Below are 17,253 nucleotides of genomic sequence, written 5' to 3' on the forward strand. Positions count from 1 at the left end.
TGTAGAGAACCACTGTCCTCCTCTCCCTCTCTCCCTGACTGTCCGTCTGACTCTGTTTGTTGTTCCTCTAGGACCACTAGAGGAGATCCTTTAGGATTCAGATACACTTCTTGATGATGTGTGTTTTATTTGTAACCCAAAATGGAATGAAATTCAACTCCCCCAGAACACATGTGCCTGCCCAACCAGTACCGCTGCTCCAACGGCAAGTGTATCAGCAGCATCTGGAAGTGCGACAGCGACAACGACTGTGGCGACATGAGTGACGAGCAGGAGTGCCGTGAGTGGAGGCGAAATTACACCCTATTCCCTATATAGTGCACTACGTTTGGGCAGGCCATTTCAGACGCACAGCTAGACAATGGACAACTCACTCACTCACAGAGTATTCTGTTTTATTATTATCATATAAAATGGTTGGGTGTGGAATCCTGGTTGGGAAGGTTAGAAAAGTGACTCGAGTGGATCCAACTGATAATGTTCAATAGAGCCGGACTTTGTTACTGTCACAATACACCCTGCTTTGGATCTCTGCTGCTGTTCTTTCTCTCTGTCCGTCTGGGCTCAGTGTCAACACCCTGTCATTCTGTCTGTCCCTCTGCCCCCTCCAGCCACCACCTCCTGTGACCCGTCCATCCAGTTCCGCTGTGTGGTGTCCGGCTCCTGCATCCCGCTGGCCTTCAAGTGTGACCACGAGGACGACTGTGGGGACAACAGTGACGAGGAACACTGTGGTACGAGGAAGAGTGTGTGTGTGTGTGTGTGTGTGCGTGCACGCATGCGTGCGTCTATGTGCGTGTGTGCATGTTTTGTATCCGTCCATTCAGTCGCGTGTGTGCACACACTTCCAAGCATGTTTTTTTCCTGACAAAGTGTGCTCTATCCTGTATGACTTTTGAGATTGTATATAGCCTACTGATTACTGACTGTGTGTGTGTGTGTGTATGTGTGTATCCCAGAGAGTCACCAGTGTGGACCGGGGGAGTTCACCTGTGCGCGGGGCGTGTGTATCCGCGAGGCCTGGCGATGTGACGGAGACAACGACTGCAGGGACTGGTCGGATGAAGCCAACTGTACAGGTGAGATCAGGGCCATGTTCAAAAGGAGAACGTTGCACAACCTCCGTCTCTCTCTTAGTCTCTCCATCTCTCTCCCTCCCTCCCGGTCTCAGTGGGTCACCACACCTGTGAGGCCAGTAGGTTCCAGTGTCTCACGGGCCACTGTATCCCCAAGCGCTGGGTGTGTGACGGTGATGACGACTGTCAGGACAGCTCTGATGAGGAGCAAGCGCATTGCGGTGAGGACACACACACCCAACACGCGCGCGCATAGACACAGCTCTCTCTCTGCTTGACGCCAACACCCAGGGTGCTATGTCATTGTTACGACAGCGCTATGACAGTGTTCGGTCGCCTTTATGGACGGTTCAAGCAAAGTGTTACCCAGATTTCCGTGGCACGGTCTTCGATAGAATAGCTTGGCACTAACAGATGCTGTGTTGTTGTTGACAGTGGGGGATCGCTGTAATGGCTTCCTGTGTTCCAACGGCACCTGTCTGCCTGCCAGCGCACACTGCAACGGAGTACAGGACTGCCCAGGGGGCGCCGACGAGCAACACTGTGGTGAGTGACCAACGGAAACTGCAGACAGTTTGTATGTTGTTTTTCGCCCCCAGATGCACTTTGGTCTTTCGAAAAACGGAAACGTTTTGAGGGCTTTTGTCACGGACTGGTTTTTGTCATCAATACATTCACCCGAGGTTGTTTAAGAATATCTCAGCCGTATATCCCATTGTAATATAGTAGTACTGTGTGTGTGTGTCCTCCTTGCAGATCCCCTGTGTACGCGCTACATGGATTTTGTGTGTCAGAACCGAGCCCAGTGCCTGTTCCAGTCTCTTGTGTGTGACGGCACCAAACACTGCGAGGACGGATCCGATGAGGACGTGGCCTACGCCGGCTGCTGTGAGTCCTTCTCCACTAACCCCACCACTACTATCGCAGAAAACACTACATCTGCAACAGTCACTAAATACATTTGCTGTTACAAAGCCCAGGGTTTTTCTTCCTGAGCATGTGACCGGACCTGGGTCTTGTTCATATGAAATCCGTTTCAAAACACTGTGCAACGGAAAAGGAACACACATTCCTTATCTGCTTTCACTCCCTGTTTTCTCCACGACCCAGGAACATGTTTCGTTGGCTCAGGAACAACAAAATGAATGCATCGATACTAGAAAGGCATTGAAGTAAGTTGCTGTCGTTTGTTGTACTGATTGCCACCCGCCTCTCTAGCCACTCACCCTGAGTTTGAGAAGACGTGTGACGCCTACAACTTCCAGTGTGCCAACGGAGTGTGTGTGAGCCTGGGGTGGAAGTGTGACGGTATGAACGACTGCGGGGACTACTCTGATGAGGCCAACTGTGGTGAGTACACACTGTGTGTGTGTGTGTGTGTGCACGTGTCAGCCATGTACACTGCAGCACTTTATAAATGAATGTATCTAGAAATGAGATTATTCCTGAGTGTGTATATGTTTCAGGCTCCCCCACTGAGGGGCCAGGCTGCACACGGGACTTCCAGTACGAGTGTCGTAACGGGCGCTGTGTGCCCTCCTGGTGGAAGTGTGACGGAGAGAATGACTGCGGAGACTGGTCTGATGAGGCTCAGTGCACTGGTACTCACTCACTCACTCACTCACTCACTCACTCACTCACTCACTCACTCACTCACTCACTCACCACTCACTCACTCACTCTGTTATTCCTGCCAGATCTCTATGACCAAACCATTTGAAGTGTTATGGATATTTGAACCTCTTCCTCTCTCTTGTTTTCTTAGGTGGAGTCACGCCCCACACCCCTGCCCCAGGCCCATCGTCCTGCGCCCCTAACCGCTTCCACTGTGGCTCGGGAGCCTGTATAGTCAACTCCTGGGTGTGTGACGGCTACGCTGACTGTCCCGATGGCAGTGATGAGCTGGGCTGTCCCACAGGTGAACCACCGTCTCCATCTACACCAAAGGGCTTTCCACCTTAGCTACACAGCTCAGGACTAGTTATACAGCTGTATGTAGCTAGGTAGGGCCAGGATGGTTATTACTGAACATGTGACTTGACGAGAAAACACTTTGGAGCTATGTGTCTCCTTTCATTCATCTGCAGTGATTGGAAAATACTTGACAGGTGAAAACAATATGGTGGAAATTCATCATTAGACTAGTAAGACAGAGGGGCGCTGATTGGCTCGCTCGGATGCTTTTTCCGGTGAGAGAGTTTCAGATACGAATTGAAGGAATGTTGACGGGTGCACGGTGCACAGTTTTCGGATGCTGGAATTAGTTTGGACGAACGTGAAGCGATTCTTTTGATAATCCGATCTTATATAAAATATCTTGACTGGTTGTGTTCGTGCAACATAACAATGTAATACATTTTTGCAGTTAAATTACATGTCTTTACTTTAAAATCTATTTAAAAAAAATAGACGTAGGAAGTCCCATGAAAAAAGAAGCGTGCCTCCTTATCCAAAAAATCAGATGCCCATCAACTCATTTGTTCTGGCACTGGCCCTGTGGTTATGTTTTGTTTCCTAGGCACAGCCAACGGCACAGCCAACGGCACGGCGACACAGGCCCCGTGGCCCACCCACGCCCCTCCCCTGCCCCCTGGCCGCTGCAGTAAGAGCCAGTTCCTCTGCCGGAAGCCCCCCACCTGCATCCCCGACTGGCAGCGCTGCGACGGCCACCAGCACTGCCTGGACGGTTCGGACGAGGCCCACTGTCGTAAGTGTTACACACAGTGTGTGGATGACCTATGCTTCTCATAGGGCCTATGTCAGTCAGTCAATACACAGACGTGAGTGGGGACTTTCCAACTGGCCAAAAGGGTGAAACACGTAGCCACTGTAACGGTGTTTACTCATATAATGCACAAAATGTTGTAAGAAACACAGATCCACAGCAAGACAAAAACACTTGAACGTTGACGTTTCACTCGGCAGGCAAAGGAAACCTTCGAAAAGGAGATGTGGTTCTCACACTTGTTTCTCTTCCCCTTTTCTCTATTTCCCTTCGTCCTCGACTTCCCAACTCAACCCCCCCCCCCCCCCCCCCCCCCCCCCCCCTCACACTCTCTCTCTCTGATAGCTACACGAGGGCCTCTGACATGTGTTAACGGCACGCACTGCGCTGACGGGGAAGCCTGTCTGCTGGACGGTGAGAAGTGTGACGGCTTCATGGACTGCTCCGACCACAGTGACGAGGACAACTGCACCTGTGAGTCTTCAGTAGCCAGGCTTCTTCCGCACTTAAAGGGAGACTCGGGAATATGACATCATCCTGCTTTACAGACGTCAAAAAAAAACAGACTTCAAATCTGCCCAAGGAAGACTGCTTCTATTGGCTCTTGAAACAGAGCTAGTATAGTGGCAGTCCTGGCCAATTATAATGTTATTGTTTTTTATTTCAGTAAGCAGGAAGTGGCTCTGCTGTGTATTACGATGTCATATACTTTTAATGAAAATAATGTCACGCCCCAAATTCAATTTACATAAGCAAAGTCTTCACTCATCTTTTCACTTGTATCTCTCCTCTCTAACGTTTGTACTGGGGGTGGGTTTCTGACCTGTCTCTCTGTAGCCGACTCTCTGGTCTACAAGATCCAGAACCTGCGGTGGACGGCAGACTTCTCTGGTGCCATCACCCTCACCTGGTCCAGACCTAAGAACCTGCCCCTGGCTTCCTGCTACTTCCTCATCTACTACAGGTCAGCCAGTCAGTCTGTGTGTTTTGTGTGTGTGTCCAGGGCCAGCTCTAGCCTTTGGGGGCCCTAAGTAAGATTTGGTTGCCCCCCCCTCGTGACGGCAGAGAAGAATTTAAGTTTTAAAGTTAATTTCCTGCAGTGCCATGGGGCATAGAGAAAATGTTGCAGTTTTAAATCAAGTTTTCTGTAATTGTATTGCAATTCTACTAAGTTTTCCATGAAGCGGAGATGCAGATTAAAAGCTAATTCCCTGCAATATTACACATTTCACCATGACTTTGACATTAATATGATATCTGCGTCAGAATGACTAACAAAATCAATGGGGGCCCCCTGGAGGTCAGGGCCCTGGGCACGTGCCCTGTCAACATTCGGCCATGATTACTACAAGTTTGGCCGGTGGCCCCTAAGCGACTGCTTATGCACCTATGTGTCTAATTGTGTGTCTGACTGTGTGTATGTGTGTGTTTATCTATCTCTGCGTGCTAGGCTGGTGGGCACCCAACAGTGGACCTCTATGGACACACACAGCAACAAGAGCAGCTACACCCTGTCGGTGCTGAAGCCAGACACCACGTACCAGGTGAAGGTTCTGACCCAGTGTCTCAGCAAGCAGCACAAGACCAACGATGTGTTGACCCTGCGAACGCCCGAGGGATGTGAGTACTGTCCCGTGTACACCACACGACTTTCCAAATCCTAACACCACTGAGCCTCTCACGTCAAACAGCCGTTTGTCCTGTAGTTTCTTGTCTTGATGACACAGACGGAGGATCACACACTACGAGATTCTTCTCTTGGTCGCGATGATTCTCGGTACCACGCTGTCTCGCGACAACAATGATGTGGTTAGATTGTTACTGTAGCTTGAACAAGCTGTGGCGCAAAGCAGCCTCAAGTACCATTTTCAGTCAGACGTTCGTACATTTTGAATTGAACAACGTTGCTTGTGGCAAGCTCTCATTGGCTATCGCTGATCACCGTTCATTAAATGGAGGTGGAGGGGAGAGATGAGAGGGGGGTGGGTGTTGGGGAGGGGAGAAAGGGAAAGAGAAGGGAGAGAGCGAGGGAAAGGTAAGAGGGAGCAAGACACACAATCGTTTCACTGTGTCTGTTCACAGCAGAGGATCTGTCGAAGGCGTGATTTCACACATTGTCCATGTGTTTTAGTGTGGTTGTTTTTCACACCCGAGTTGAATGCACTGCCTGTTAGTTGCTCGGCTAACTGATGGGCAAAAGGAGTAACAAAAGGAATAGGAATGTAGATTTAGGATAATTATCCAGTACCCAGATTAAGCCTACCCCTGGATTGAAAGGCATGCTCAATGGAGGATCTCTATCGAGAGGGTCTTGGAAATACCCATTATCACTTTTATATCACTTTTGAATTGTGTGGCCTGCCTGCAATAGTGTTTTAAGCTATGAATTGAATATTATGGTGGATTGACAGTTCGTAATGGTTGTTGCAGTGCCCGACCCCCCCAGAAACCTGCAGCTGTCATGTGACAACGGAGAGGACGGCATGGTGGAGGCCTCGTGGAGCGCTCCGGACAAAGCCCACGGACTGATCCGGGAGTACATTGTGAGTTAGCCTGCCCAGACACTGTTGTTTCCTCTGGTAAAACTTAATAACTGCCTCTCCATTCTTAGTGTCATGTCCTGAGCAGTAAGAAGAGATGGAAACATATGACCATCCAATGGCTTTGAGCGGGTGCTGGATATCAAAGTTAATGTTCATCAGCAAAATATGAAAGACTCCACACACTGCGATGTGGGTTTATTATTAACATGAACAATGTTTCAAACCTGTTCTGTTTCTCTCTGTCTGTGTGTGTGTGTGTGTGTGTGTGTGTGTGTGTGTGTGTGTGTGTGTGTGTGTGTGTGTGTGTGTGTGTGTGTGTGTGTGTGTGTGTGTGTGTGTGTGTGTGTGTGTGTGTGTGTGTGTGTGACAGGTGGAGTACAGTGAAAAAGGTGTGGAGTGGTTCTCTCAGCGAAGCACTGGCAACGGTGTGGAGGTCAAGAACCTACAGCCCAGCACTCTGTACAAGTTCAGAGTAAGAGACCTGTCTTTCAGAGCAGCTTCATAGTGACATTTGACTTCATGACATGAAGGTAACGTGAGCTCTTAGAATTGTTGAGTCGTGAGCCTGTCTGATGGGTTGTAAAACCTGTGTGTTTTCAGGTGGCAGCAGTGACGGGTCGAGGTATGGGGAACTGGACTGAGGTTAAATCCATCATCCCCAAGAAAGGTATGACAGAATCTCTCATGATCATTGCCTGACAATTTATAATATGGCATGATGATAGTTTTGATACATTTGACAAATTCTCTAATCCAGGGTTTCTTAAACTATGGGTCAAGACCAAAAGTGGGCCCTGGGCATGTGAGAGGTGGGTCGCAAGTTATAAGAATGCTTCTATAATCACACGCTATTTCTTTTTCGTTTGGGTTGTAGAGATTTGGGTCACCGGAGGATGGTGGATTTCTTATTTTGGTCTGGAGCTGTGGCAGGAAGCTTAGTGGTTAGAGTGTTGGGCCAGTAACCGAAAGGTGACAAGCTGCTGACAAGATAAAAATCTGTCGTTCTGCCCCTGAGCAAGGCAGTTAACCCACTGTTCCCCGGGCGCCGAAGACGTGGATGTCATTGAAAGCAGCCACCCCCCGCACCTTTCTGAATCAGAGGGGTTGGGTTAAATGTGGATGACACATTTAATTATTTAATTTGAAAGCATTCAGTTGTACAACTGACTATGTATCCCCCTTTCCCTAATCCTTCATTGCGCTTCCTCTACTGTTTGCATTGTGGAGATTTACAGTGTTCTATCGCCCTCTGCTGGCCGCCAGTATGTAGTTGTCTTATGTATTGGAGCTGATGCTTATTGTGTCTCTCTCAGCTCTACCACCCCCCTCAGTTATCACCGATAGCATCACAGAAGACTCGATGAGCCTATCTTTCAGCTTTAACTCCCAATATGAGGTCAGTTGGTGGCGTGTGTGGGTGTGGGTGTGTATGTGTGAGTTGGTGCTTATGTGTTCTAACTTGCCCTATAATTCTGCCGTTGTTCCGTGGGTGTGTGCAGGTGAGGCAGTATGTGGTGGTGCTGTCCTGGGTGTTTGATGCTCACGTGAAGGAGAGCAGGAACTACACTGTGCGAGGCAGCATACTGAAAGGTAGGCCCCTGTCTGCCTCTAGTGTCCACACATTTTCGACAATTAAACAGCAAGTGTTTTTCAAACACATAACTTCATATGCATCACATACACACACTTCTGTGTTTTCAATATCCAACTCTGTTGGTCTGTCTGTCTCTGAATCTGCCTGTACACTTGCAGCTGCCAACCTGACCACGGGGACCATCTACGAGGTGGCTGTGTGGGCGCAGACCGGTGTAGGAGACAGCCCCACAGCCCTGTCCCGCCAGCAGACCAAAGGCACCCAGCCGGAGCCTCCCCTCCTCAAGGCCCGGGCCCTCAACCAGAGCTCTGTGGACTGCAGCTGGACTGTAACCGGATCCCCTGCACAGGTAACACCGGCACAGCATGACAGCTACTGTATCACAGACATGGGTCATGTTCATTAGGGCACACAACGGAAAACATCATTCAACTTTTTGGGACTGAAAATGTCAGGTAGTCCCTATCCGTTTTCTTCTATTTGGTGCCTAATGAGCATGACCCTGGGTTTAAGTAGTATCTGTAGTATACTTTCAAATGCTTCAGGCATTTGATTGAGCCTGTCTTGAGTGCCTGATGGGCGGGGTTTGCGCTCTTCCATTGGTTCCAGGCAAGATCAATTAAGCGAGTCCCCACAAGCAAAATATAATAAGGAATTTCATAGATGAGTCATAATTGATGGGATGTTTAAAGCGATTGTCCAGATGCTCAAAGCTCTTTCCATTGCTACTGTGAGGCGCGCGGCTGGAGTAGGACAGCTCCCTGTGCAGCCAGTGATGTACTGTGTGGTTGTTGTCTGTCTGTACAGGTGTACGGCATCTTCTTTGCCACCTCCTTCTTGGACCTGTACCGCAGCCCTCACAGTGTGAACACCAGCGATAGCAGCCGGACCGTCACCGTGGACAGTGATGAGCAGTACCTGTTCCTCGTGAGTTCACACCCTTATTCCTCTTCACCCTGGTTCCTCTCTCAGTGCCTCAGATACAGAATCAGAAAACTTTATTGACATCTTACCCAAGATTCCGTTTTAAACTGTACTGAACTGTAAAATGATTGACTTCAGAAAATCTGCTCACAGTTAACCTATGTGTGCATTTTTGGTTTCTAAAGAACAATATCTGTGTGTGTGTGCGTGCGTGTGTTCACTTGTGTGTGACAGGTGCGGGCCATCTCTCCCTACCTGGGCCCTCCCTCGGAGTATGCGGTGGTTAAGATGATTCCCAACGAGCGGCTTCCTCCTCGTAACCTGCACAAGGTGCGCGTTGAGAAGACCCAGGCGATGTTGAAGTGGCAGCCTCCCTACGACTCCCCCAGCGCCCCTCTGGTAAGGTCATCCTCACACACCCTCGAACGTCAGCCCTTTCCGATGCATTTTGTCTGGTTCCTGGGTTAAAGTGATAGTTAACTTTTTTTTTAAAGCGAGTTGAAGCTTAAACTTCAAAACAGACCCAGAGTGTGGATTGCAACTCTCTCCTTGTCCATAGACTTCTTTCAGTGTATGGAAACTCTGTTTGAGAATTGAGTGAACTATCCCTTAAATAAAACCTCTAAAAACCTGACTGACCAGGTAATATACAGTACACCTGATATAGTAACATGAACAGTTGTCCCACACAAACCATAAACCTGTGTGTCCATGTCTGTATCTCAAATGACACCCTATTCCCTTTTAAGTGCACTACCTTTAATAATCAATAAAGTTTGATTTGGATGTGTCCGTCCCGTGCAGACGTACGCGGTGCACCTGAAGGACGTGGTGCGTAAGACCGAGAGCAGCTACAAGCTGACCACCCAGAACAACACGGTGGAGTACTGCCTCAAGGACCTGGAGCCCGGTGGACACTACAGCGTCTCCGTCCGCCTGCGCAACATGAGCAAGGAGGCCAGCTATACGCTCAACACAAGTACGGCCAGGTCCTCTTTATTGCAGTCGACGATCAGTTTTCTTTCCCACAATGCCCGGAGAGGAGTTAAAACATCTCAGGGGTCATGTTAGTGAGATGTAGCGATCTTCTGGGATGTGCAGCCCGACTGCAATAGAGATAGACAACCTGGAACGCCCCCACCGTCTGTTATATAGTGGCTGGGGACTCGTCAGGGCTTCTTGTATATTAAAGGAGTTAAAGGTAGAGCGTCAACAGATCTGGGGAGACCACGTTCAAAACCCAATGGGGATTGTTTTAACATGAACATAATTGTATGAATGTTTGATGTCAAAGTTGTTTCCTTCTTCTCTGCGTGGACATAGTGCCCCTGCCTGCTCCAGAGGCTCTGAAGATCCTGACGGAGAAAGACCACGTGTTCCTCTTCTGGAAGAGTTTGGCCGTGAAGGAGAGGAGCTTCAATGAGAGCAGGGTGAGGGACAGCTATCTCTCCCTGTGATGACAGATTAACCCCACTGTCTTTTAGTTCCTCTGATATTCACCATCAATGTCTGTCTGTCTGTCTGTCTGTCTGTCTGTCTGTCTGTCTGTCTGTCTGTCTGTCTGTCTGTCTGTCTGTCTGTCTGTCTGTCTGTCTGTCTGTCTCTCTGTCTGTCTCTGTCTCTGTCTCTGTCTGTCTGTCTGTCTGTCTGTCTGTCTCTGTCTCTGTCTCTGTCTGTCTGTCTGTCTGTCTGTCTGTCTGTCTGTCTCTGTCTGTCTGTCTGTCTGTCGTCTGTCTGTCTGTCTGTCTGTCTGTCTGTCTGTCTGTCTGTCTGTCTGTCTGTCTGTCTGTCTGTCTGTCTGTCTGTCTGTCTGTCTGTCTGTCTGTCTGTCTGTCTGTCTGTCTGTCTGTCTGTCTGTCTGTCTGTCTGTCTGTCTGTCTGTCTGTCTGTCTGTCTGTCTGTCTGTCTGTCTGTCTGTCTGTCTGTCTGTCTGTCTGTCTGTCTGTCTGTCTGTCTGTCTGTCTGTCTGTCTGTCTGTCTGTCTGTCTGTCTGTCTGTCTGTCTGTCTGTCTGTCTGTCTGTCTGTCTGTCTGTCTGTCTGTCTGTCTGTCTGTCTGTCTGTCTGTCTGTCTGTCTGTCTGTCTGTCTGTCTGTCTGTCTGTCTGTCTGTCTGTCTGTCTGTCTGTCTGTCTGTCTGTCTGTCTGTCTGTCTGTCTGTCTGTCTGTCTGTGTGCTCGGTGTCTCTCCGCAGGGCTACGAGGTGCACGTGTACGACAGCCTGTCCAACTCCTCCGTGCTCCTGGGAAACACCACGGAGACCTTCTTCCGGATCAGCAGCCTGCTGGCGGGCCACAACTACACCTTCTCTGTCCAGGCCCGCTGCCTGCTCAACGGACAGCTGTGTGGCGAGTCCGCCCTGCTGCTCTACGACCAGCTGGGACAAGGTGAGAGGGGGAGGATAGGAAGTTACGGGACACATTTACTAAGATTATGCATAAATCCTAAACGTCGGTTTCAGTAACAATGTGTGGTGACATTCATACAACAGAAGGATATGAGTTATCACTCTCAATATGGTGATAGTTTTCTGGGTGAATCTTACTTCATTAATCAACTTTGTGAGATAAAAGTATATCAAGAATCTCTCATAATGGCTCCCTCATGTACTGTATGCACAATGTCAGTCAGTGAATGTCACTCACCAGGTACCCCCCCCCCCTCTCCCTGCAGGTCCCAGCGAGGCAGTGCGGAGCTCGGGTCAGTCAGGGGACATGGCAGTAGTGGTGGTGCCGGTGCTGTTCCTGCTGCTCCTGGGGCTGTGTGGGGGCCTGGTGGTCCTGTACCTGAGGCACCGCCGCCTTCAGAACAACTTCACTGCCTTCGCCAACAGCCACTACAACTCCCGCCTGGGCTCGGCCATTTTCTCCTCTGGGGACGAGCTGGGTAAGAGTCCTTGGTTAAGTTCTATATCGAAGTATCCCCACACATCCGTAGTTGCGTTGCTCCCTTGTTTTGTGCTCCTGTGCAGGACGCTTGTTGTTACTGTTGACCGTGACTGTTGTAATGGAGGTTGATGTTATCAGTCTACACTGTGTTGAACTTGAACCATGCTGTCTTTATTTGTAGATCTGACACCCATAGATCATCCCTCTCTATGTCCAACTGATTGGCACGGCTTTTGATCAAACATTTCCAGGGCCTGGAGTTTCTCCTGACCGTGTGACCTGACCATAAAAACTCTGGTCCCCAGTTAAAGGCTGTGCTACTAGGGACCGTATTTTGTCCCTGTCAGGCCCCATGGTCCGGAGAAACTCCTGGCCCCACTCACAAACCACATTTTTGCATGATCCATTCTGATGCAACTATCATGTCCTTCTTCCCTCCTCCGTTCATCTCTCTTCCCCCCCCCGTCCTCCTTAAAGGTGACGATGACGAAGACGCCCCCATGATCAGCGGCTTCTCAGACGACGTTCCCATGGTGATAGCGTAGTGGGACCACCCCTTCACGTCGTCTTCTTCTTTTCCTCCCGATCACTCTACTACACACTCTGCCCTGCCTGTCCCAACCCGTCACCTACATGCCGGTGCCCATGTGGTATGACAAAAGGTCAAGAAAGAAGGTGCGCCAACACTTTCGTCAACCAACCCACTCCGAGAAAAAAAGTCTTGTTGGATTCAGGATCAAAGGAAGAAAAAGTGAAGCGCAACGAGAGATATTTTTAAAAAGAAAAATAGGATGCACTTTTTTTTGGATGCGCAATAACTTATTTTTTTATACATAATATATATATATATATATATATATCAGTCAAATGACTTTGTTGAGCGGGAACTGATGCTAACTGTGAAGGATTGTGAGTTTGTCAGGCGAGTCGCGTGTTCGAGAAAATCCCCTTTTGAATTACAAACTCACTCCATAAAGAACTGTTCATTGCTTGAAGCCAAAATAAGCACCTAGCAAAAAACATCCAATGCAGAATAAACACACGTATAGAAATAAAATATACATCTAATACTGTATAAGTAAAATAATATATATATGTTTTACAAAGAAATCCTTCATAAAAAGAGTTAGGAACTCAAGCTCTCGACACAGCATAAATGAACTTATTCTTCATGGTATTTATTCATGGTACGTTGTTCAGTGTCCGTACTGAAATCGATCTAAATATGTTGCTCTCTGTTGGAATGAGATCACTTTAATCTGTTGATATTTGGTTTTGAAACTGTCCATTAGCCTAAACACAACAACTGGTGTCCGAGTAGCCATCCAACGAGTAGCGATTAGATGAAATCGATGGCACCATGCTGTGTCTTATAGATCCATGTTCCTCCTATCACCAGCACAGGAGTGGCTGTAGTCAACTCAGCAGTGACAATAGTACCCAAAAGTTACTCCCGTTTACCGTGATATTAACTTCAGCTCGATCATTCTGTTGTTTCTCTACTTGCAATGCTGCATCGATAATGCCGTAGGTGGATCTATAGGAAAATAGTTCGATTTGAATTGGTTTTATCAGGACCAACGTGTTGTAAATATGATTGTTATTCAAATATTATTACGCCCAATTAGCTGCCGTTAGTTTGTAGTGTTTGGAACGTTTGTCTCTGATGTTCTCAGGGAACTGGGTCTTTGTCTGGTCTGACACTGGCGTGGTACCGTCACCTGAGTCTTTCGACCAACACTCGGGAACCCTCACTGAGGTACTATAGTAACCCTAGGGGCGATAATGAGCATGATGTTGTAACGATGTCATTTTATGGTTGTAAACTGGTTTTCTGGTTGAGAAAGAAGTTACAAAACCAGATTACAAGGAACTTGTCTCTGTTACAACAAGAAAAGGATGTATTTTTCATGACGAGAGCAAGATGTCATGGGAAAGACGTCACATTTTGGTTGTTGTGGTTTGCTGTAATTCTTCAACAACAAAAAATGTATACTTCTAATCTACAACCTGATGATAATGTCATTTAAAGACATAATGACGTAATGGACACCACTTTTGCTTGCTGGGATAGCAGTATGATGTTTAGGTCACAGTGAGGGGGACTGAGTCCAGCTCTGTCTCACTGTGTAGCCAAATGCTTCACGTCAATAGGATGTGACAAGCTTAAGAATATGTTGTTTTATTTTTCCCTTTCCCATCCTATTGTGTAGTCATGAAACGTGTATTTTCGTCTATGCTAAAGAGCCATTTCAAGTTGATGTAAGGTACGATGCTTGTAATCATTGACCTGTTTTTTGGTTTATTTGTACATTTGTTCATGAATGTATTTTATATCTGTGATTTAATGGCTTTGAGGCGATGTGGAACCCGGTCACGTTACTAGTCACCCCCCCCTTCTACCCCCCCCTCGTGTGAAATGGATACATTCACAGTACTCTCACTTTTTAAAGCCAAAAAATGTGGTTTACCCCTATACTCTTGGAAGAAAGACTGGAAAATGGGTTTTTGATAGTGTCTGACTGTAGACTGGTTCAGGGCAGACATCGTGCCCCCAGGCACCAGGACCACGTTCCCACCTCCATTCCCCTGGCCCACTGTGGGGGTGATGTTTTGACGTTCTTCTACGTAAGGTACTTGTGATTCTATCTCCCCCTTTTCTGCTTTCCAGGCCTTAAATAGTGTTAATACTGTTTCTTTTTGGTGGACTTCGATTTGCCACATATGCCTTATTAGAAAACACGTTGCGTTCGTATGTATGTACTGTATTTATGACGACACAAGTGCACACCCACACTCACAATACACTTACACAATGCTAAAGAGAATGATCTGTACTGAAGAGAGAGCAGTAGAAGTCGTTTGTTGTTGCTCTATACAGGTCACTACTCCTGTCTGCATTGGCTGTTTAAACAAGGCACATATCTAAAGCCCCCTGATGGATTTTATCTCATGTAGTCCCAACTTTTGACAATTGTGCAAAATATCATTCTTGATTATTGTGTGACCGTTTCAATCCCTAGCCCCTCCCAATGTAGACCTTTTGTTTGTTTTCTTCTGTAAAATAGTATGCTTAAAGTTTTTGCACAGAATATAATGTTGGACACCGCCATATTTGAATATGTTGATCTTGCTTGCTTATGGGGGTCGCAAGGACGTGAGATGTTTGCGGTACAGTGTGAAGAGTTTTTAAAACCACTTATACTGAAATAAACTCACTGGAAATGTGGCAAAGCCTCGTTTTCCTCTTCTTTCGCAGAGGGGATGGATAGACAAAAGCAACAACACTGAAGATCTCTGCTTTCTAAAAATGTTTATTGAATTATTTTGTAGTTTACTTTGCCGTCTTTAGTCGATGTCCTTCCAACTTACAAATGTTTTTGATAGACATAAACACATCTCCCATCGATCACACACAGTGGCTCAGAGTCTCCTCCAAGGCCCTTAACAAAGTGAAGGCAAACTCATGGCCTTGGTTAACCACATAATGCTATGAGTAAGTCCTACAGTATTTGGCAGCGCGAGACAGGAAGGAGTACGTGTAAACAGTGAGGTGAAGGGTGTGTCCGTAGAGGCTTTAGAGTACGGATGTCCTGGAGATGAACTGGGATCAGTCTTTAATCAGGCCACTCTCACTGTGGTTTTTGACTCGCGTCTCCTCTTTGCACCCAAAACATTCTGGGGCCGGCCAAAATCTCCTGGCCTTTTCATCCTCCCTCCTTCCTCCAGTCATGCAGAACGACCACAGCACCACTGACGCTCGTAGGGTTTTATGACTGTTGAGTGAAGGGCATTGTCCACACTCTCAGGGGAACTTCTGGGAAAGAGACGGAGGGGGAGAAACGATCGGTGAGGTCATTGCAACTTTTATGCAGGCTGCAGAATTCCCCAGACAGCTCTATGATTAAGTAGAGGCAGGTGTGCTTCTCAGAAGAGTAGCCCGTCAAGCTGGACGTTTTGAAGGTACAAAGTACAGTAATCAATGGAATAGAAATAGAAAAGAACAACACGATAAGCAGAGCGAAAGAGAGGAATGTCTTTGTGTTTTTAATCCACGTTTAAGTGCCACTTTAATCAAGTGTACAGATTGATTTTGGGGGGGAAGTAATTGTATACTTAAATAGTGCTGTTCATGATTTTACTAAGTTTATTTCAACAAGGTCATTAGCAAGAGGCTCTTTACACTTCGATGTGTCATGCTTTCAGTATATCAACAGCAGGTCAAACTTCATAAATATTGTAAGACTTAAAGACACTATGGAAGTTGAATTCCTCTGCTTACAGGGAGGTTGGGTTAAATGCGGTAGACACATTTCGGTTGAATGCATTCAGTTGTGCAACTGACTAGGTATCCCCTTTCCCCAATTGTTTGTTAAATGTTGACTTGACTGTTGGCTGTATGGTTCATATACAGCACATTATCACATACATAATATTTATATCATAAGAAGGTGTGCTCCTTTCTGTCCAATGAGGTATTTCTAGAAAAATGATTTTGTCCACTTAGGCGACCCCTTTTGGCTCAAGAGCGCCCCCAGAGGCAAAGGTTATTGTATGGCCTCATCTTTAATTAATCTCTTTCATTCCTTTGCACCAGATCTTTTTTGTGTGTTTCACCTGAAAAGAACCCTCTGACCTTGCCAAAATAAATGCCCCAAAACAGTTAATAATCTTGGGACTTCAAACAACACTGATATAGTACAGGGCATTAAATCCTGACAGGGACATTATCATATATTGCCCAAAGTGTAACCAACAGGCCTGTCTCCCTCAACAAAAATACCCTGTCGGGAAGCGCTGTTAGAGGTGTTTGCTCTGTCTCCTGTCTCTTATTTCTCTGACTAAACTCGTCTGGTTGTGTTTATTTTCAGATCTGACTCGTCCTAGTCAACCACAGACAGCGGACCCAGACATGCTGTGCTCGGATGAATCCAAGTATATTTGTTGTGTAGGTTACAGATGCTTTTAAAAACTCTTTTAAAACAGCGCCCAATGACGATGCACTGTGACAGACTGCTCTCTTTCTTTCTCTCACGCTCTGTCACTCGCTCTGCTCTAAAAAGAAAGTCTGCTCCTTTCTTAAGTAGCTAAGACGTACTAAAGTGAGCTGCCATACACCACTCCATTCTCATCTGTCCGTCAAATTCTGAGGGCAGCTCAGACAGAGCAGTGACACCACGGAGTGTCATGTTTTCTGCAGTCAGAAAGGCTCCCTCTGTGGCTCACTTAACTGTTCACAGTAACTGTGCCCTTGGCTTTTTTTGTGCCTTTTTTAGAGTATAGGGCACCATTTGGAATCCAGACAAGCTCTTCTTCCTTCGTCATGCTCAAGGCTACCACTAGAGGTCTCGCGTGTTTGGTTTCTGTGCTGTCAGAGAAAGACCTGCTTGTTGAAGAAGTTAATTCCTCCCTTTCTCTGACTTAATGTTATTTTCTAGTGAATAAGTAATTAATCTCTTTCCAAATTACTATCACTGTTTATTTGAATACCGGATGTCAATGCACT

The 17,253-nt window shown here is 47.1% G+C and overlaps 1 protein-coding gene across 2 annotated transcripts in view; it reads left to right on the forward strand.

Moving 5' to 3' along the window:
• LOC123992863 (sortilin-related receptor-like) overlaps positions 1 to 14,976 on the forward strand; it is a 77,882-nt gene extending 62,906 nt beyond the window's left edge. The window contains exons 23-48 of one of the 2 annotated variants that reach the window (XM_046294435.1): positions 167 to 280; positions 612 to 734; positions 960 to 1,079; positions 1,172 to 1,297; positions 1,512 to 1,622; positions 1,833 to 1,964; positions 2,295 to 2,426; positions 2,543 to 2,677; positions 2,842 to 2,994; positions 3,595 to 3,783; positions 4,147 to 4,275; positions 4,639 to 4,765; positions 5,252 to 5,421; positions 6,232 to 6,344; positions 6,715 to 6,816; positions 6,945 to 7,011; positions 7,658 to 7,740; positions 7,844 to 7,934; positions 8,097 to 8,287; positions 8,746 to 8,865; positions 9,097 to 9,261; positions 9,667 to 9,841; positions 10,186 to 10,292; positions 11,054 to 11,246; positions 11,533 to 11,745; positions 12,225 to 14,976. In XM_046294435.1, the coding sequence (XP_046150391.1) occupies positions 167 to 280; positions 612 to 734; positions 960 to 1,079; positions 1,172 to 1,297; positions 1,512 to 1,622; positions 1,833 to 1,964; positions 2,295 to 2,426; positions 2,543 to 2,677; positions 2,842 to 2,994; positions 3,595 to 3,783; positions 4,147 to 4,275; positions 4,639 to 4,765; positions 5,252 to 5,421; positions 6,232 to 6,344; positions 6,715 to 6,816; positions 6,945 to 7,011; positions 7,658 to 7,740; positions 7,844 to 7,934; positions 8,097 to 8,287; positions 8,746 to 8,865; positions 9,097 to 9,261; positions 9,667 to 9,841; positions 10,186 to 10,292; positions 11,054 to 11,246; positions 11,533 to 11,745; positions 12,225 to 12,292 (3,449 nt within the window). In that variant the 3' untranslated portion in view covers positions 12,293 to 14,976. Of the gene's footprint in view, positions 1 to 166; positions 281 to 611; positions 735 to 959; positions 1,080 to 1,171; positions 1,298 to 1,511; positions 1,623 to 1,832; positions 1,965 to 2,294; positions 2,427 to 2,542; positions 2,678 to 2,841; positions 2,995 to 3,594; positions 3,784 to 4,146; positions 4,276 to 4,638; positions 4,766 to 5,251; positions 5,422 to 6,231; positions 6,345 to 6,714; positions 6,817 to 6,944; positions 7,012 to 7,101; positions 7,154 to 7,657; positions 7,741 to 7,843; positions 7,935 to 8,096; positions 8,288 to 8,745; positions 8,866 to 9,096; positions 9,262 to 9,666; positions 9,842 to 10,185; positions 10,293 to 11,053; positions 11,247 to 11,532; positions 11,746 to 12,224 lie in introns of those variants that run through there. The other variant, XR_006831322.1, reaches the window with a different exon arrangement.
• Positions 14,977 to 17,253: the final 2,277 nt, after the last annotated feature.

The sequence above is a fragment of the Oncorhynchus gorbuscha genome, linkage group LG13, assembly GCF_021184085.1.
Source record: "Oncorhynchus gorbuscha isolate QuinsamMale2020 ecotype Even-year linkage group LG13, OgorEven_v1.0, whole genome shotgun sequence".
Classification (NCBI taxonomy): domain Eukaryota; kingdom Metazoa; phylum Chordata; class Actinopteri; order Salmoniformes; family Salmonidae; genus Oncorhynchus; species Oncorhynchus gorbuscha.